Raw genomic sequence first — 19,682 nt, forward strand, 5'->3', positions numbered from 1 at the left:
ATGCAGGAAGACACAAAGTCTCCCTTCAGTCTTTTTCTTTGTCTTGTCGAATTCTGTCGAATCTGTTGTAAGTTGCTGCAGTTCATTATGTCATTCTATTGCAGGTGTGAGAAATGCTTATTTGCAGGCTGATGTCCATGTGATCGTGAACTTCGTTCATTGTATCTTTAGTATACCGCTGTGCACGTTCATCTCCACGCATGTCTCCCAGAAAACGTCCTATAGAGGTGCACAGCATCCTCCTGAGAGCTGGTCCTCCTGTCACGGTTCATATATTTGCAAATGAAGTTTGAAAAGAATCGCCAGATTTGTAGAGAGAGAGAGAGAGAGAGAGAGAGAGAGTGTGTGTGTGTGTGCAGGAAGAGAGAAAACAGAGGAACCCCCCCCCCCCCCCCCCCCCATCCCTCACTACTCTGGGAAACACCAGGCTGGGTCTATAACTCAGTTTGCATTCTTTTACTGCCAACCTTTGTTATGTCTCGTACAGTAACACTGCGTGTCACACTTCCACACTGACAGAACTGCTGTGATCCGCACTTGTCAGGCTAGAACCCCCCCCCCCCCCAGGGAGGCTGTTCAGAGCAAGAAATGCCAATTAGTCAACTCCTCTTCTTTTCCTTTAGCTTCACACATTCTGTTTTTGTTTTTTTTTTGGGGTTCAAATTGCTGTAAAATATCCCATCCAGCCTTTTTATCCGAACGGCCCGTCCTGACCGGATGACTGAACTTGTTACGGTCACTTCTTGCCATGCCGAGGAAGCTCAGTCCGCCGCATTTGAGGCCCCCGAAACATGAGAAGGCTTTGGTTTTCCAAATCATAATGCTTTGAAATAATAATAAGTATTATTTCATCAATAGAAGCTTGTTTATGTGTGTGGATGCTTTTGTATTACATGAGGCCAAGGTAACAAACGCAGTTTATAATATAACTGAACTGTTCCCAAGCTGTTCCCAAGCTGTTAGGGTCATCCTCTGGTTCCCTCTTTAAGCGCTCGGCTCATGACTCAGATCACAGATGACGACGCGAACAATCCCTCATTCAGGGCAGACTCGCTGACTTCTGACCACTTGTGACAAATCAGTGTTGAATTCAGCGCTTCGTAGCGACTTCATGAATGTCAGCCCCGGAATAGAGCAGTTTTGAGTTTGATGTCCCTGGGAAAATATCAGCTCAGCGTCTTTGATGATATATACTAGATCTGTCCAAAACCATTTTGGCAAAGATAGCGTGTCGTTGTTTTCGCAGTTCAGAGCAGAGCAGTGTGGAGAGGAAGGCTTTGAGTCTTTTGTTGATTGTATCTTACTAAATGATTGTATGTGTTAATGATTTATCTTTGATTCCCGTGTTTCTCTGAAATGAGATGAGCTGATGGATTGACTCCAGAATGGAGGCACTTTGAGTCTGAAACTGCTACTCTTGTTAAAACAAAAATCATTTGGAACAAGACTCATTAGTCAAAGGAGACTTTGCACCGGGATCTCCGCTCAGACAATGCACTTTCCGTGAAGTGCAATCACTTCCGCTGCTAAAGCATTGTGAAGTCTCTCGTGTTCAGCAGCTTTAAAGTTGATTGCGACACGAGATTAGGTTATGGCAATTCTTCTTGTGGAGATAATCAGCGACAGGGGCAGAAATGTAAGACTTGGGCAAGGTTCCAGGTTTCATCACGATGATTTAAAACACTGTACTGCAGCCGATCTTAATGAGGAGTACGTGGTCTTGCTGTTAGGACGACTACGGGGCTGTAAAAATTGGGCTCTTGTGAGCTCAACTATGAAGCCAGATGCTGGTCTGTTTTCATTTTGAGAGCTAAGCCTCTGTCTGCTTGTCTGTCTCTCTGTCTCTTATTTCTTGCAGAGGAGAGGTGGTTCGCATGGGCAAAATGTGCCAGAATCCTTGAAGGCAAACTAAGGCCTGTGGACGATACCTGATCTCCTTTGATTGTTGTACGCACACACCCGGCGCCATGGCCGAAGTAACGCTGCTGAGGTGCACGTTTCTCGTCCTCTACTTGAGTGTCTGCTTGTGCCAGCGGGACTGCACCGGTGTGGACTGTCCCCAGCTGGACAGCTGTATTGAAGAAGTGCTGGAGAGTGGCGCCTGCTGCGCTTCATGTCTGCAAAAAGGATGCACATGCGAGGGTTACCAATACTATGATTGCGTCAATGCTGGATTCAAGAATGGCAAGGTGCCCGAGGGAGACTCTTACTTTGTTGACTATGGCAGCACGGAGTGCTCCTGCCCCGCGGGAGGGGGGCGGATCAGCTGCCACTTCATCAGCTGTCCTGATATGCCACCAAACTGCATCGAGGTTTCGGAACCTGCAGACGGTTGCATGCAATGTGAGCGCGTCGGATGCGTCCATGATGGGCAAAAGTACGAGGCTGGACACTCCTTCCACATTAACCCCTGCCGGGTGTGCCACTGCCCTAACGAAGGGGGGAAGCTAATGTGCTACCCTGTGCCAGACTGTGACCCGGACAAGGTCCATAAACCAATGTTAGCTGCACCAACAGAGGAGGACGCAGCCAAAAGGCGCAACAGTTACCCCTACAGGTTGGACCAACAGGGACGCATGGATCAGCCCTCCACACAGTATCGCCTTCCTCCTAATGGGAATCTTCCTCTCTTCAAATCTTCTCAGCTGGATAAGGAGGAGCCAGAAGATTACGATTACGGCCCCACAGATTTTCCAGAGACTGACCATCAATCTCTGGTCTTCCCCACCCAGTCGTCCTCCTCCAACAAGGTCATCTCTGTGTCCCGAGGCTCTGACAGACCTGACGGAACCTCTGCCCTTCAGAGCTTTGACAGGCAAAGCAAGCTGCAACTGAGAGAGCGATACGGAGTTCATGACCATCCTGCGGAAAGAGAGGAAGTGACAGAAAGTCCCCCGAGGGTACAGCAGAGTACTGTCAGGCCACATATGCACAAGGACGCCACTACTTCATGGCAGCCTTCACAGGGTGTGACAAGTGCGCAAAGTGTCACATTCAGCGATCTGACTACACAGACAGATTTAGAGAATCCATTGCATGCACTCAAAAGTTTGGATAGTGTCATACTTCAGCTAAACCGAGGATTAGGGAGTGAGAAACACCCCGAGTATCCACATATGAGTTCAGAGAGTGCAGATCATCATCAGAGGAGTTCTGAGACTAAGACACATCACCAAAACGCATCAGACAGTGTGACAGCCAGAGGTTCAAAGAGTCAGATCAGCGTTAGTCATCCAGCGAGAGGTACAGACGGTCAAACCAATCAGCAGAGACGATCAGATGGAGTGGATTTTCCGCTGTACATGCCGGGAAGCCCAGAGAGCCCAATCCATCCCCAGGCAAGTTCAAATGGTCAAAAAGAATTACAGGTGGCAGTCGCACCAGACAGTGAGGAAGGGGTGGATGAAGAAGGGATGGAAGAAGAGGAGGAGGAAGAAATAGTAACATTTCATAGTGTTACTGGGCCGGATGTCCCCTACAAGGTAGAGTCAGCACAACAGGAGAGAAGCCATGAGGAGTCAGAGAGCAACGATCCAACCAGCAGCTACGAAAAGACCACACCTGAGCCCAGCACCAGCTCCTTGTGGAGCCCTGAGTACCTGACGACTCCCATGGTCCATTTTATTACCACCACCACCACCCAGCCGCCAGTAAGGTTCGAGCTGGATGAGCGGGAGGCTGGCAGAAAGGCAGGTCAGAGGCTGTTTAACCTTCACAGTGAAGACCAGGAAGAGGTGACGGAGAAGGAGGAGGAGAGGAAAGATGGCCCTGTTTTGCCCAGGAAACCTGACGGAGGTAAGTCAAGAGATGCTTTCACACCACAGACCGTAATGTAGAGTTGCCAACATGAACTGACTATAGAGTAGTTCACGCGAGGTCAACTTGCGTGGGAATGTCAACTCTGGTGAAAGACACAAAATGTAACAAAATATTTTTGCTATGTTTGGCTGAGTCGGAAAAGAGATGATGCGATAGAGTCTTGACAGAAACAGATTTTTCAAATGTACTTCTACATTACAGTAACCCAACGATAAGGAATAACCAACAATGTTTACTTTTCATTAGAGCTAGACCAGGAAACTGGCCAACCATGTCCGTGTTCATGTCGGCTGACAGGTAACAAGAAGAAGTTGCAGTGTAGAAATGCCAAACTAGCTTTCGGGTAACTTAGAAACAGTGTCACCGTTACAGAGACAATTAAATCGTTCATTTCTGGATTGTGACAGCCCTTGTATCCACTCTCCTTTTAGCTCTGTTCTGGTTTCTACCAACTCCTGGTTAAAATAGCTGTCTCTTTAGCTGCTAAAATGCTCCATTATGTTCACCAGCTAGCCGCTAACTTTGTCTGCCATTTGTTGCTGGGCAGGTAGTGCACAGCGTCAGAATATTCTTTGCTAAAAACAGCTGGATACTAAGTTGATGAGACTGAGCCAAAACAGTAAAGTTGTGGGCCATAAAACCAAAACAATGGGCTGAAAGATGCTAAAACGCTGCAGACGCGTGACAATTGTCTCCACGTATATCGCGACACCCTTTCAGATCTTGACGACACACAGTCATGTGGTACACCACAGTGTACAGTGGGTTTTGACCTATACAAAGATTGATTAGTGCAGCTTTAATGCTTAGGTAATGGTCCTTGTTGTACATGATCTGATTTTACATTTTTAAATCTCTGAAAATAACACGTACTTCCTTAAGTACCGTGTACTTCTGTAGCACTTTATAAATCTTAATTATAATGCTTAAAACTCTGAGAATTATTTCTGCGGTCCGGCATTTAGCGCCTCACGTTGAATCCAACATAAATCGCTTAAAACTCCTGTCTTCCTGAAGTTCAGCTACACAACGTTGTCCTCACCGAACAATGCTCCCTTTCTCTGTCCCGCTCCGAATACCAAGCCAAGCCCATATGTCATGAGCGTATGGCAGGAGCGGGAGGCGCTCTCGCCGGCCCCCAGGTATCTGCAACAGCAACATAAATAGCGAGCCCCGGGTCTGTCTTCTGGAGCAGGGAGTCAAACACTCCTCCCGTGGTGAGCATCCTCCCACAGCAGTCTCATACCAGTCACCGCCGTCCCTCACCCGGCCCCGCCGCTGTTTTACTGCACGCTGCCTCAGCCCTCCCACAGGAGACAGGGGAGCTTGAGAATCTGGATTTGGTAATAAATTCTCTCTGGCCTCCAGCCTTCGGATACTTTTTTATTTGAGGTGTTATATGAGGTGCGTCTTAGATTTCAAAGTTTTCTGTTGAAAGGTTCAGAAACATATATATTGTTGTATTCTTTAGTAGGCCGTCTGCTTCTTGAATTTTCCGTTCCTATGGAAATTCGAGTTTCCTTAGGTTTCACTTTTTATAGATAGAGATACAGTTTTTCTGTTCACTTCAAAGAAAGTGGAGTGAAACACATCTGTTCCTGTACATTTTCTCCACAACAGCGAATGTAAAGCGCTCATGAACCGGCTATAGATCGAATCACAGAGCGTGTTCTACAAACGGATGGTAGGGTGAGGCATAAAAGGACATTTATGTTGTAGAAAACGTCCTGGACCACCATTTAAATGTTCGGTGGAAATAGTTTAGCAGGTTGTTGCACTTTATGTGGGATAGATGAGTTATTTGATCCGTTGCCGATGTGTATGAAATGGCTTTTAAGAAGTGTGTGCAGCGCGAGGCGGCAGCAGATCCAGATGTTGGTGCCCTGGGGGGCTTACATATACACAGAGTCTCTATACGCTGTAGACTAATACAGGGGTTCAGCACTATAACAGCAATACCTGCACATCAGGTTGTGATGCAATACGATAATCCTTCAGTAAACACCGCCTAGTTTTTATAGTGGAAATTATTAACTGATTCATTTATTCGAAAATCAACAGAAGAAAACAATATCATGTTTACATTTATTTATATTTTTTAAGCAATTTGTCCAAAAACACCAAACATCTGTTTCAGTTCCTCCGTTTTAAATGTGAAGATGTGCTGATCTGATCACTTAATCTGGCAATTATTGTCCTCAGTAACCAATTCATTGTTTTCTCTATAAAATGTCAGAAAATGACAGAGACAAATGCCCATTACATAATACAAATTATATAATATAAATGATAAATTCCCAGAGCCCAGGGTGATACCTTTAAATTGCTTGTTCTGTTCAACCAACACAAAATATTCAGTTAGCTATCACATATCGATGGCCAAAGCGCAAAACCTCCTATCTGCAAAATGATCCAGGAAAAGTGGGGAAGTGTTCACTTTGTTAGGCACTAATACCTAGTCGGTATTGTTAACACATAATATAGTAATGTAGTCCCAAAACAGTGTATTATGTATTGGGTATCCTTAACAAATAGCATTCTGCAAGAAAACAACAAGTTTTGTTTGGTTTCTCCGACGCCTGACGTGAGCGTCGCCGCGAATGCTGCGCGTAGACCGAGGGTGGTCCGCCGGTGTTCAGCATCGGCAGCGGTTGTTGTCTATTTTCGCCGCAGAGAAGACTTTAGGAAGTCAGATGAGGTAGTATAAAGGGCGACAAAGTCCACACTAAGGACATGTTGAGGTTGGCTGGATCATAACATAGGCTTCCAAACTGTGGTCTTCTCCTAAACCAAACTAAAGGCTTTCTAACGCGTGGTTAATGTTATGAAACGGTTGCAGTCAGGTTCCATCTCGGGTGCAAATAGCGCCTGCCAACAATTATTCATTCATCAAAATAGTCGCTGATTCATTTTCTTTTGATTGACTAATTGATCCATCGACATCGTTTCAGCGCAATTTCTGACTATACATTGATAACTTGCTCTGAAAAATGTCATAATAAGAAGCCCCCTATGGGCCGCGACAGCTATACATTGTTTGACAGCGGAAAGCCTCATGATTCTATCTGCGTAAATGTTCGGCGAAACTCAGGCAGCAATGGGAGGAGGACACAAACAAATCACTCCCCAGGAAAGCAGGCAGGATAAAGAGAAATGTACTCAAGGCAATGGAAGAGGGGCACGGCAGGTGAGCAGGTCAGGAACAGGGAACAAAGGAGGATCAGGTTCAGGCTCAAATGGCTAGAAAGCTAAGGCATGAGCAACATTAACAATCTGGCAGTCGGACTCCCCGGATGTAGGCTGTTTGGATAAATCTACCACTGGCCGACTATTTGGGTAATCTGCATGTTACAGTCGCTTAGCATCCTGGGCCCAAGATGATTGTGATTGTGGCTTAAAAAAATACAAACAAGCCGGACAGGTCTGGCTATGCAAGACTAACAATCTGGCAATTGACTCGTGGGGGGGGGGGGGGGGGGGTGGTATAAATACTGACAGGTCATTGGGGAATGAGGAACAGGTGAGTCTGAGGACATCTGGTGGACAGGTGAAGGATCGCAATGAAAGGGCTGTGAAATGTGGCTGGAGGGAGGGACAGGGAGGCAGGAAACGGAACGGTGAAATAAAAGACGAAAAAAGAAAAACATTTTTCCATGTCTGTGGGTCCGTAAAGAGTCCAAAGAGTCACCTTTCAGAGCATTTTAGCTTTCTTATAGTGCTGTAGAGTGGGTCCTTTAAGAAACGATCGATTAATCTGCAATGAAATAATCATTAGTTCCAGCCCGATACATCTAAGGCAGTCTAACACGGCACCACATACTGTGTAGTGTACCATCATTATACTTTTTTTTTTTATATGAAATGTGTCCGACATTAACACTGTACGCTTTAGAACTACGTTGCATAGCTGCCGCTTTACTGTGTGTGTGTGTGTGTGTCAGACGTGGACCCCTCAACGCATTTAATCAAAGGAAGCGCTCCTTAAATAGAACACGCGGATGATAAAATGATCTTTCATCTATCAGGAGGCCCGGCCTCAGTCAATGAATCCTTCGACGAGATAATGTAATTACATAATCACCGTGTGTGCCACGCGTGATGTACGATGTGCACATTGATTCGTGGTAATAAGGCTGGCTGGTGGATCACGACCTGATCCCAAACTTTCTCTCCCTGAAAATGACACATTGCTGTGTCCTCTGCGGCATTATGCAGGGGGATAATCCGAGGAGGAGTTATCTGTTGGGGGGGGGGGGGGGGGGGCTTATTCCAGATAAACTGCTTCCTCCAGATAGCACAGAAAGGTGGAGATAGAATGGGCAGGTTTATCAGTTCTGCCTCGATCGTCTCAGGATCGGAAGGATCGGACTTTTTTTTTTTTTTTTGTCTCACACGCTATCTGCTAGAAATACATGTTTTTTTTTTGGCATTTGTGGCTCTTTTTGTTTTGGTTTTTGTTTGAAAGTCACACTTTATACCTTGCTGCGTTACACCGTCAATCACGATGTCATTGTTTTGACAAATTAGAAAACGATTCCTAGTGAAATACATCCCAGAGAGACCAAGAGTAAGACCAAGTTCAGCCCGACACCTCCATCCCACCTCTTCAGAGTAATTCTTTTGATTAAAGTCATTGTTTAGTAGTTTGACAGTACCGGCTCAAATGGGAGATTTATTTTCTCGTCTGACACTGTGGTAAATTAAATATCTTTGGATGTATATTTTGGACATTCGATGACGTCACCTTGAGCTTTTTGAAATGGCATTCACAGACATCTTACACCGTTTTGCGATGTTTCATTGACCAAGAGATTCATTGATAAAAGAATCGTCAGATTAATAAATAACCATTAGTTGGAGCCCTGCAGTAGTTTATACTTTGAATGATTCCTTTCCTATGCGTGTCCAATCAAGGAGGCAAGGTGAAGGGGATCCTGCGCGACAAAGGTCCCAGGATGTTGTCCTGAGCCCGCTGAGCTTTCAGCTTGTCCAATAGACGCGTTGCAAAGGAAGATTCACCTGCAGCCTGTTGCACCAGCTGTGTGCGTTACCCTCCCACTGTCTTTGAGGCTGGTCTGGCTAAATCAGCAGGCTCACCTGGGCCCCTTAGGCCATAAAAGCCATAAAAATCCCGTCATCTACATCCACCCTCCGTCAGCATTGTTTGGTTTGTGTTCGTTTTAAGTCATTTCGTTTTAAGCAGCACGATCTTTTGTTTTGCCACAGAGCGGATTTTCTGCAATAATCCAAAACCCCCCGTGGGAAAATCCCGTTGGCTTTTTTTGTGGAGGAGAACCAGGGCGACGCTAACTTCAGGGTTTGCCTACAAAAATACGTCTTCCCTGTGACGACTCTATTCCTGGTGCTCAACCCTCGTTTGAATCTGAAGCTCCTCACCAGTTTTCTTTCTAGATTATACAATATGTTCCTGTTCCATGTTTTTTTTTTGTTGTTTTTTTTTGCAGTGCAGCACTTCCCCTGTCCCCCTGCTTACAGTGAGTTACATAAATGACGCTCAGCCAGTCAGATGTCCTGAACAGTCTGTCAGGGTGACGGAGTGGCTGGCCAATCAAACGAGAATGATTTATTTGTCAGTTAGCGCGCTCTCCGTCCCCGGACTCAGGTGAGTCAGTCCTGAAGTGGCTTTTTAAAAAGGTTACTGTGATGATAAATCAGGCATGATGACAACAGCTGCGCGTGTGTGTGTGTGTGTGTGTGTGGCTCAGATTTCACGTCTCCCTGCTTTGGACATTTTTGATAGTAAGTTTTTTTTTTGTGACACTCACATTTCATTTCTGGTGTATTGATTGCGTCAGTAAGTGTGACAAGAAACACTACACTACATTGATCTGGCACATTAAGTAATGAAAGGGCCTATCTAGCACTGCAGATAATGCAGTTTAATGAGTGAGAATGGTGGCAAAAGCCGACAACCGTCACAGCAGGAAAACACACAGTTTAATCCAGTCTTTAAATGCGTGCTCTCTGCGTTTTTTTGGATTTGGACGGGCGCAAAAATAAGACACCACCATTTGTGCGACGTGCCGCTGTCGACAGGCCGAGCCGTGCCAAGTTATGGTTGCTGAGCTTGATTGGACAATCGCACGGGGGAGTTGGCGAACAGTTAGTCTCGCATAGCCGGACCTGTCTCCACTGGGAGTGTCTTGACACTCTTAATAGCTGGGGGACTATTTGTTCCAATACACACAGTGCAGCGCCTGGAAAAGTGTGTCGAAAAGCCCGAAATCTCAGCTCCCACTGACGTAATTGTTGAGTCACTGCTATCAATAAACAACCCAGTTGTTTTATGGTCCTCTGCTACGGAGCTGCAAAACATTCGTTATTACACCTTTTTGAAATCGGAGACACAACTAAGGGCACAGGTGAGTTAACTCTCCATGGTGAGGGCCCCCCCCCCCCCACACTGGATCCTGTCCCCCCCTGTGACCGTTTTGTGTGATCCAGAATCAAGGTCCCCGACAGTCCCCTGAGAAACTGCAATCAAAATGCCAGTCACACTCCCAGGCCCTGACAGATAGGATGGTCATGGCGTATGCTTCGCACAATGTGGGTCGCTCGCGGCTGCCCAGGCGGCACTGCAAAGAGACAACCCCCCCCCCCACAAAAAAAAACAGGCTCTCTCAGACCTGCGTGGAGGTAGTACACGTTCAGTGAATCTGTTCACCTGTAATCACTGTGCTTCCTCTGGGATATACAAATAGGCAAACACTGAACTTTGGTGACTGTGAATTGTGACTCTGATCTGGAAACCGGACTGTATCCAAGCAGCAGTATGAGTATGTACACACAGCTTAGAAGCACACGTGTCTGGATTAGTGGCAGAAATGAAGGAATTACAGTGCAAACAGTTCAAACTGAAACGTTGTGTTGGCTGAGGTGACCATGACTGGATTTCACATTTGTCTTACTTGCATCACGTCACGTACACGTTGTGTCATGTTGAAGCACTCATCTCATGCATTTAAGGGATTCAAACCACATGAGCGTGGATCCACCGCAGCGTGTTTACTTGGTCGTCGCGTCATTGACATGCAGGTGCTGCGAGCTGGGAAACGACCGATCACTGATCCCCGATCGAGCTCCTTCACCTTTCTTATCCGTTCTAAATGATTTAACTTGACTGCCATCTCACTGTTGACGTGACACTTCAGCCGTCATTAAAACGGTTTAGGAATGAGGGGAAGGATTTGGATTCGTATTGACGGGATTGGCCTTCAAGTTTGGCGTTCGTCTTGTTCGCTTTGAGTACGTTATTACTGATAGGAAACGGCCGGAGCTACAATTACAATACAATACAACAATTCCCCAACTTGTAGCAAGCGTTGTTATGGGGACTGACCTATGACTTAAATGACCTCAAGAGTTTCGTCATCGGCGCAGCAGCGTCTCATGTCAGTTTGCTGACGCATCAGCCGCGGTGAAAGGCAGCGGGAGCGGATTTCTTCGTGACACAAAAAGACATTTTGGCTCAGCTCCGCGTCATCAAGGCTAGCTCATCGCGTCCAGAAGTCTCCCCAGCTCCGTTTAGCCTCCGCTTCCCGTGTCTAATTATCACGCCGAGGTCACCTTTTAAATGCTTGCAACGGGCTGTTTTTACATTACAAACGTGAACAAAAAGAGGAGTCAGAGCCACTAAAGCCATTTGCAGTTTGTCCTTGGCTCCGCCGCCTGCAATTTGAGCCAAGGCTGTTTTTATCACCCAAATGCTTCCTCCAACACCAGTGTTGATGAGGGGCATTCGCGTTTGATTATTTTTTAATGACTACCTCAAAATGGTAAATTAATTAGAGTTGGAGGTTGAGAGGGGGAAGGGTAATTTTGGTACAGGCACAATATTTTAATGGTTTTCATTCAGAGGCAATTAAAGCTGAAGTCTGTGACATTTTCCTACAAACTGAAAGTCAGTTTTTCCTCATTTCTATCAGTAGTTCATGTGAAAGAGTGGTGATTCAACAAATGCTGGTGAATGAAAGCTTATCTTGTTTTGATGGGTTTTATGTTTCAAAGTTGTTTGGAATAATTAGGTAGTTAGCAGAACAGGGCTCCGCCGACAGACTCAAAGACTTTAATGGAATTCAGTAGTCTCCAAAAAGAGACCTACAGTGCTCCTGTTTGAGTGCTAGTCAAAAAGCAGTTTCCGTCTGTCCTCTATCCTGTCCTTTCTGTCCTTGGTTTTTCCAACTTGACATCATGCTTCTGTGATTGGATTTGATCAGCACCTCATACAGAGGTATTTATGAAGCACTTCAAAGCAAAGTGACTTTCACGGTTGAACCCGGATTAAAACATTCCAGGGCTGAAGCAAATCAAATGTAATCTGCATTTAAATGATACAGAAATAAAACAGAATAAAACCCCATCAACAATAAAGATAATTACTAACAATAAAACAGATAAGCCACGTCGGCAATAAAATGGTTGACGATGTCACTGATGCAGCAAAAACATGATTGAACAAGGTTTGTTATTTGTTCCTGAAGAGGATTGTTTCCGATTTGTTTTTGTTTTTTTCTCGTTTAGCTGGAGAAGGTTTTGGAGCATCCAGCACTTTATTTCTGACGGACACGATTGAAGATGATTGCATTCTTCAGTGGTTTTTAATGGGACATAGATATGCGTGTCGTCTGCATAACAATGGTACTGGATTGTGTTTCTTTCTATGAAATGACCCAGTGGTAGCATGTACAACAACAAGGAAGGGGCTTGAGTCCTTCGGCAGGGCAGAGTGTGGAGGTCGCTCGTAGTTTAGGCGAACAGAGTTGCGTTTTTGGGTGCTCGGGACTTTAGGTACTGGACTGGAATTGTGTGAATTGAGTGAATGAGAGGACGTTTAGGGTACTTCTCACTTTCTCAGTATCTACATTTAGCTGACAGGTAGGTCAGGTTAGCTTAAGGTCTTAAGGATTCAGGTACGACTGATACGGCTTTGTAAGGGGCCCGTATTGATCATTCAAACACATGAATAATATTGACTATTGACTAATTACATGTATTCCATTTTTACCCAGAACTTTTATTCGTAGTAGCAAAGGAAAACAAAACTGACCCCATAGTTGGACTGGGATTAGGGAATAGAGAATGGCTTCAGTATAGTAATAGAAACTCTGTGTGTGTTTGTGTGGGAGCCAACGCAGGAAACTAACTTGGCATTTCGAGGAAAACAACGATGTCTGCCTTGTTGCACTGATAAATTCCAGGAATAGTCACTTACTGCAGTGACTTGAAATCAACTCAGCCGGGAACACACTGTGGCAAGAAACATCCACAACAAACACACATCAGTTTCTTCCAGATGGTCACGTAATCATTACCCTCTATTATCTGTTTCAACGCAGCATTTTGTTTTACACTCTTTAGGTATTTCACCCACACCTTCTGCGCCCTCAAGCGAGGCAGTCGTCTCGTTTTCAGACGACTTATGTGCTTGTTTGTGTGTTTTCGGGTGCCATGGGTTTAAGAAATTAAATCAGTTAAATGAAAGTCAAAAACACATTCGCCCGGCGTCAGCTGGGATCGGCTCCAGCACCCCGCGACCCTCTAAGGATAAGTGGCTATAGAAAATGGGTGGATCAAAAACACACATGATCCTAGAGGGCGGAAATCCTTCCGTCACATGCGAGTTAGGTGCTGTAACTCAATGCAAGATCTCATTACAGTAAGGTTTTCTTTTGGCGGTCTTTCTGAAGGAGCTAAACACGTTCATGGGGTTCACTCGCTATTACAGGTCCCATCTCTTTGTACCATGAGGTTCGGTCCTGCGCACGACTTTCTACAGTTTGGTATGTGAACAAAACATAGCAGTGAGTTAAGTCAGGTTAGCCCTGGATGTAGTGTTGTTGGCATTGAAAATGAGAAACTTGAGCTGGAAGAGCTGGCGCAGATGTCTCAGTGTTGTCACGGGGACGCCCACAGTGGCGCCACAATTCATCATGGATATGTTTTAGTGGTCTTAATGGACAATTTTGATGTATTTTACTGTGAGAATAGTCTGTTGTGATACGGATGAAGAATTATGGCCAGTGAGCTAACAATTTATGTTCACATTTTTCAAAATAAATGACTTCCGCGTTTCCCTGCTGTACCGAAAACGTACCAAACTGCAGCCCCAAAACTAGGGTGTGTCCTGAACTGTGAATTTCGTGCCCCATTATCCGTATTTATCTATATTTATCCATATTCTAAGATTCTAAAAGACTAAAATCTAATACTGACTTAATAAGAATCTGAACCCTTTACTTTGTTAGCATTTAGAGAACTACTGCGCTGGGTCTTTGTAAGTGTTTCTCCCTTATCCGTGATATCCACCCACGTTCTCGAACAACTCTTTCAAAAACATGCCTACATTGTTCGGGACTCCCCATTCATTCTCGCAGTCCCCCCCCCCCCCCTCGAGCCTTTGAAGGTGGTCACCTTTAAAATGCGGCGATCTTGGGCTTATGGTAAATGGTTTGTGATACACTGCTAAAAAGAGAAATATTAAATCAACCCTCTAGACAGAAGGACATGCTGTCGAGTAAGGCTGTAGCTCTAGATATTAAATCATTTGCACAATTGCAAATGTGATTTTATGGGTTTTCTTACTTCTGGAACAACAACCTGGAACCTTGTTTTTGCTTTATTTACCTCGTCGCAGCTTCCTAGTGGCAGTGTGCTATTGTCCTTCAGAGGAGCCCATATAAGCTATTGCAGGGTCTGCTCCTGGTAGATTGACCTTTTGCTAGATCAAGCTATTGGGGTCAAAAGGTCGAGAGGAAACCCTTTAAATGAAGTCAGATAGGCTCAGCAGCAGGCACAAATCACCAGGCTTTAATAGTGTCGCAGACAGTATTGACTTGACTGAAGCAGGGTGTCAGTAGCTCGAAGGCAAACAGAGCAAAGGGACACAATCCCAGTTATTTACGATGCCAGTGGAAGCTCCGTCTGATGATCAGCTTCAAGATGGACGACCCTCAGGTGTGCTACGCCTGCGCCGCCTCCAATCCCCCCCAGATTTAGATCTTCAAGTGCCCTGAGGGTTTTTTTTTTTTTTTCTTTGTTTTTTTTCTGTCTTATTTGAAGTCAGGGTGTTACATGTGATAGATGGGAAGGTCCTGTTATTGCCTTTGTCCCAGAGGGGAATCAGTACGACCCCCTCAACACTTCTCGTATCCTGCTGATAATACCGCTGTTATGAGGGTCCTTGCGCACACTCTCCCGCCTGGTGTCAGCCCGACCTGCTGTACGATGCCAATCACAAACAACACTCGAGATACTAAGCGCACGGACTGCACAGATGACTGCCTGGAAGTATGGGCTCCCTGAATATTTCATATTGCAGCTCGCACGGTGCACGAGCCAAAAGGGTGGGCCAATGTTTACATAGTGGCCCAGAAAAAAAAAAAATCCTTACTTGGATTGATCCCATCTGTGTCATTGTATCATACTGTCTGAGCAGAATGTAAGATGCACAAAAGAACTCGCACTTCCTTTATTTCCATTGCCTCGGGCGCCTTTTTTTTTGTGGCTCTGAATGGAAGAAAGCTCAGCTCTTCACCGACTGTCTGGGCGGAAAATCAGAGACAATTTTTTTTTTGTTTTGCTTTTGCTGTTGTTATTCCCAACAACGTAGAGGCCTTTAAGACTTTGACATTAAAAGCAACTGGCATAGATATCGTGAATAATGGATGATATTGATTCTCATCTCTTCTCGCTCTCTTCTCGCACACAAGTCCGCTTGATGGCTTTTTTTTTTTTTTTACATATCTTAAGTGGATCAGTGAGCGCTTTCGCCTCGCAGCCCGCCTCAACACCCCAATCTCCCGCTTTGTTCTCGGCCGATGTCAGCCATTTTGGCCGTGGGGCTCGTCGGCGGGAAGCAAATCGCCCAAGTAAAAGCAGATGATGACGCAGAGTGGGCACCTCATCTGTCACCGGATTCGTTCTCCTTATCTCTGAATGCGGAGAGATAGCTGGGTCACGAGTGCCGGCTGCCCACTTTTGTTATGACCCCAGTCACGCTGCTTTCAATGCCGCCTGCCAGCCGTAAAAAATGGAGCATCAAGCAGTTAATCGTGCAAAAAAAACGTGTTTTGTTTCTGTGTTTCTAGGGCTTAAGCACGAGACAGAGCCAGCAAAGACTTGGATCGGCTGTCGAGTTAAAAAAATAAATCTTTGTTTCTTCTGAAGGAGGAGTGGAGATAATTAGGGAAACAGAAAATTGTTATTTTTTGCAACTAATCAAGGCAACAAGCCTCCTTGTAATAACATAGTTTTGCGATGTGAAACAGAAATCAAAAGCTAGAGTTTCTGCATGGCTGCATACCACTACAGATAAGTGAAAACGCTGTGTTTCTTTGTAATTTGGGTGAACCAAACTCTTTAAACCTTCATTATCGGGAGCAGATATTCTATTTGTACTTCAAGGAATCAAGCCTTGCGAGAGTGCGCTAACTTAACTTGTGCGGTGGAGTCACAACAAACAGAACTTGTAAAAATGATGTAGCAGCCCAGGAGGCATTTCACAGACAGTGAGAGGATGGCAGTGAGGAATTTGGCCTTCCGTCAAATGGGCTCCAAACTCTCCGTGCATTGTGAATCGTATCATAACTTTGCAAAAGTCCTGTCAAAGCGGCTGTGGAAAGTGCTTTGTATGGATATTAGGCTGAAACTGTATGTGGGTTGTATTTGAATCATCACATTCTGGGGAATTACGCGTATTCACTTTTGTTTTTGTTTTTTTGGGAGAGGTGAAGATCAAAACCGCTCTCATCATCATCATCATCATCATCATCATCATCTATGCATGAGACATGGCAAAACTAGCTCAGCTTTAAAGACTGCGAGCAAATGGAAACAGCAGCCTGGCCCCATTCAAAGTCACAAAAAAAGATATGCCTGCCAACACCACTAACTCTAGGCTGATGATGATGATGATGATGATGATGATTTAACACATTGCATCTCATTTGTTCCGTTCACAATAGAAATGTAAAAAGGAGAATTTTGTGGTTGCACTGGCTGGAACTGATGAAGTTGGGCCCGGTGCTTCCGGTGCAGGGGTCTACAGAGTGGGTTTGTTTAGTTCTGGTTTAGGTCTCAATAGCGCCGAACTTTTCTGTGATGACACGTTCCAGGCAGCTGCGCAAAGTCCCTGCAGACTTCTGTTATTCACCAAGAAATACTTACACAACGCAATCCCAGTGTAAAAACCCACAAATCATCATTTTTTACATTTCGGGTTAAACGAGATACATGCTTCTATAAAGACAAACAGACAGACAGAAGTCTTGTCTTGTTTGTCTGTTTCTTCTCTCATATGCCAGGACACACGTCCATTGAATGCTGAAATCTTTCTGTTGGAAAAGTACCCCCCCCCCCTCCCCCACCTCCTCAGTGGGGTTGCGCTGACTGGCAGATGTGAGAGGTCAATTTTTGTTGCCAGGAGGACAGCTCTCTCAAACTCTTGCTGTCAAGGCCATCTCATCCGGACTGCTGCTGCTGCTGCTGGTGGTGGTGGTGGTGGTGATGGTGGTGGTGGTGGTGGTGGGTTCCTACCAGAACGATCTCGAAGTCTGACAGAAAAGAGGATGTCCGGAATATAAAGGAAATTGCTCATTACTCACTCGCAGTGTGAAGAAGTCTAGAGTTTATGAACCACCCTAGCGTGTTCGTGAGCCGCATTAGCATGTTGGCAAGGTAGCATTTTATGACATTTGTGCTTTTTAGCTAAATCAGAAGTGGACCTCGAAAAAGTGAAATGAAGTTTTGAGGCCAGACTTTGGAACTTCGGGTTGGATTGTTTTGTCTCACATCGGAGGGAAAACAGCAGCAGACATTTCTCACGAGGCAGCTGGAGCCGGGCCCAGGGTGCCGCTGTGGACAGGCTGCTGTTGACGGGTGTCCGGGGGCTGATAGATTGCCAGACATGAAAAGCTTTGACTGGCGGTGGGAGGCCGGATGGGCTCGCTGGGCATCGCAGGAGATTAGCATTTCTAGGCAAAGAGCAATAATTGTTGAGAGCGACAACAAAGCAGCTCGGCCTGTTGTTTCAGAAACAGGGCGCTAAAGGTGAGCGGGAAAAAAAATACTTTGCCCCTGAGGCGACACAAAGGGAGGACAGCGCCTTTCTTTTTCTATTTTAGTGAAACCATATATTTCAGATGTGGCCCAGCGTAAGGACAGTCCTTTCAAGCCTGCAGTGCATTATATTCCCAATCTGCTTTACAGATGAGACCCTTGGGGGTGGGGGGGGGGGGGTCACACATTGCTGTGTTAAAACCTTGTATGGATACGGGAATTCAGCCATCCTTGGACTGACCTCAAAAAGTGCGACTAAAACCAAGATTGCAGGTCGTGGTTGTTCGCCGGGTGACATTGTAGAGATACAGAAATCCCACCCGAGACAACACTGCGCCGATTGACCGGCTGTTTGTACGGGAAGCAGCTGCATTTAAATTTGTACGATTTGGGATATATAGAGATATAGATATAGATACCGGTTAGAGTTCTGCATGGACTATATTTATGCTTCATTTTACCCATTGCTAACTGTTAGCCACAATGCAATGCATTGGTTACACTGTCACTTTCCCTCCTCCCACTTTGGGTGTGGTGTGGTTTGATTGACAGCGACCCGCAACATCCCTAACGGCCATCAGATTCTGATCCAAATGTTGCCAAATCCTGATTGGTGCACAGACATATATATATATACGTTTCTAGCTGAGCCCTGCCGACTTCAAACCAGCAAGAGGAGCAAAGACAAAAAAACAACGATATACAGAAATATCTCATGAATCAACCAAAAAGAAAAAAACGGTTGCGTGTTTGGCTGAAACTTGTGCCTTCATGTAGGAGCCCATCACTCACAGTGTTTTCAGGGCCTTTAATAAAAATGAATCACATTTGAGAATAAACAAAGCTTCACGCAAAGAAAGAACCCTTAACACTTTGAAATTGTTCCCTATCCTTTGCTTCAACTCCGTGTTTTTCTTTCTTGTGCGCCACTGAATACTGAAAAATGCTCCTGCCAGGAATAAGTCAGTTCCACTCTGTCGGCTTTATTTGTGTAGGAAGCGTATTGATGAATGACCGCCTTGACTGTGTTTCAAGGCGAGGAAATGCTGCGCCAGAGTAGGGGGAGTTGAGGCAGTTAGCATCCTCGCATTGTTCTAAGCCATTATCCGTCTTATTACATAGTAAACAAAAAAACAAAAAAAAACAAAAAAAACGACACTCCCAGAATGCCTGGAGTGCCTCGTCAGTCCATTCATACTGGCTGCACAAATAAACAGAAACAGCGAAAAAAAACAGAAAGCACTCAGAGGCCGGGATAGATAGAATCCATCACCTTTTCACATCTGTGAAAGTTCAACAGGAACAAAAGGGGGGGGGGGGGGGTTCCTCTCAAAATAAAATGCAGTGGAGACACAGTGTTGTCTTTGTCTTGGTCCAGCTGGTGTGTTTGCCAGGGTTAGGGTCCTCACCTATATACTATACCCTCATCTCTCGACTGTTACTCCTCTGTGCTCTATGCTCTATGGCCCAATGGGGGTTTTATGAATATCAGGATGTCAGGGTGATCGGGGGGGTTCTCTGTCTTGATTCCTCCCTTCCACCCTCCAATCCAGAAGGTGGAACCTTCTGTAGAAGCCCTTGTTCTGTACAGATTCGACGTGATTTGGCCAGTTACGTGCTAGCTAACCCCTGATTGGCTGTTTGATTCAGACCTGGTCCAGTTTTTTAAAAGGCTAAGTACAAAGTGCTCACAGCTTTTTTTTTTTTTTTTCAAAGAAGCCCTTCGATTAGATATCGTTAGTGACGTGCAACGGTCAAAATTCATTATTTCAACCAAAATTATCAGT

At 45.3% G+C, this 19,682-nt stretch overlaps 1 protein-coding gene across 1 annotated transcript in view; it reads left to right on the plus strand.

Annotated features, from left to right (window-relative positions):
• Positions 1-1,967: 1,967 nt before the first annotated feature.
• The window catches only part of fbln2 (fibulin 2), a 50,580-nt gene continuing 32,865 nt past the window's right edge, over positions 1,968-19,682 (plus strand). The window contains exon 1 of the mRNA XM_070902780.1: positions 1,968-3,795. Coding sequence (XP_070758881.1) covers positions 1,968-3,795 — 1,828 coding nt within the window. The remainder of the gene's footprint in view (positions 3,796-19,682) is intronic.

The sequence above is a fragment of the Enoplosus armatus genome, chromosome 3, assembly GCF_043641665.1.
Source record: "Enoplosus armatus isolate fEnoArm2 chromosome 3, fEnoArm2.hap1, whole genome shotgun sequence".
NCBI lineage: Eukaryota > Metazoa > Chordata > Actinopteri > Centrarchiformes > Enoplosidae > Enoplosus > Enoplosus armatus.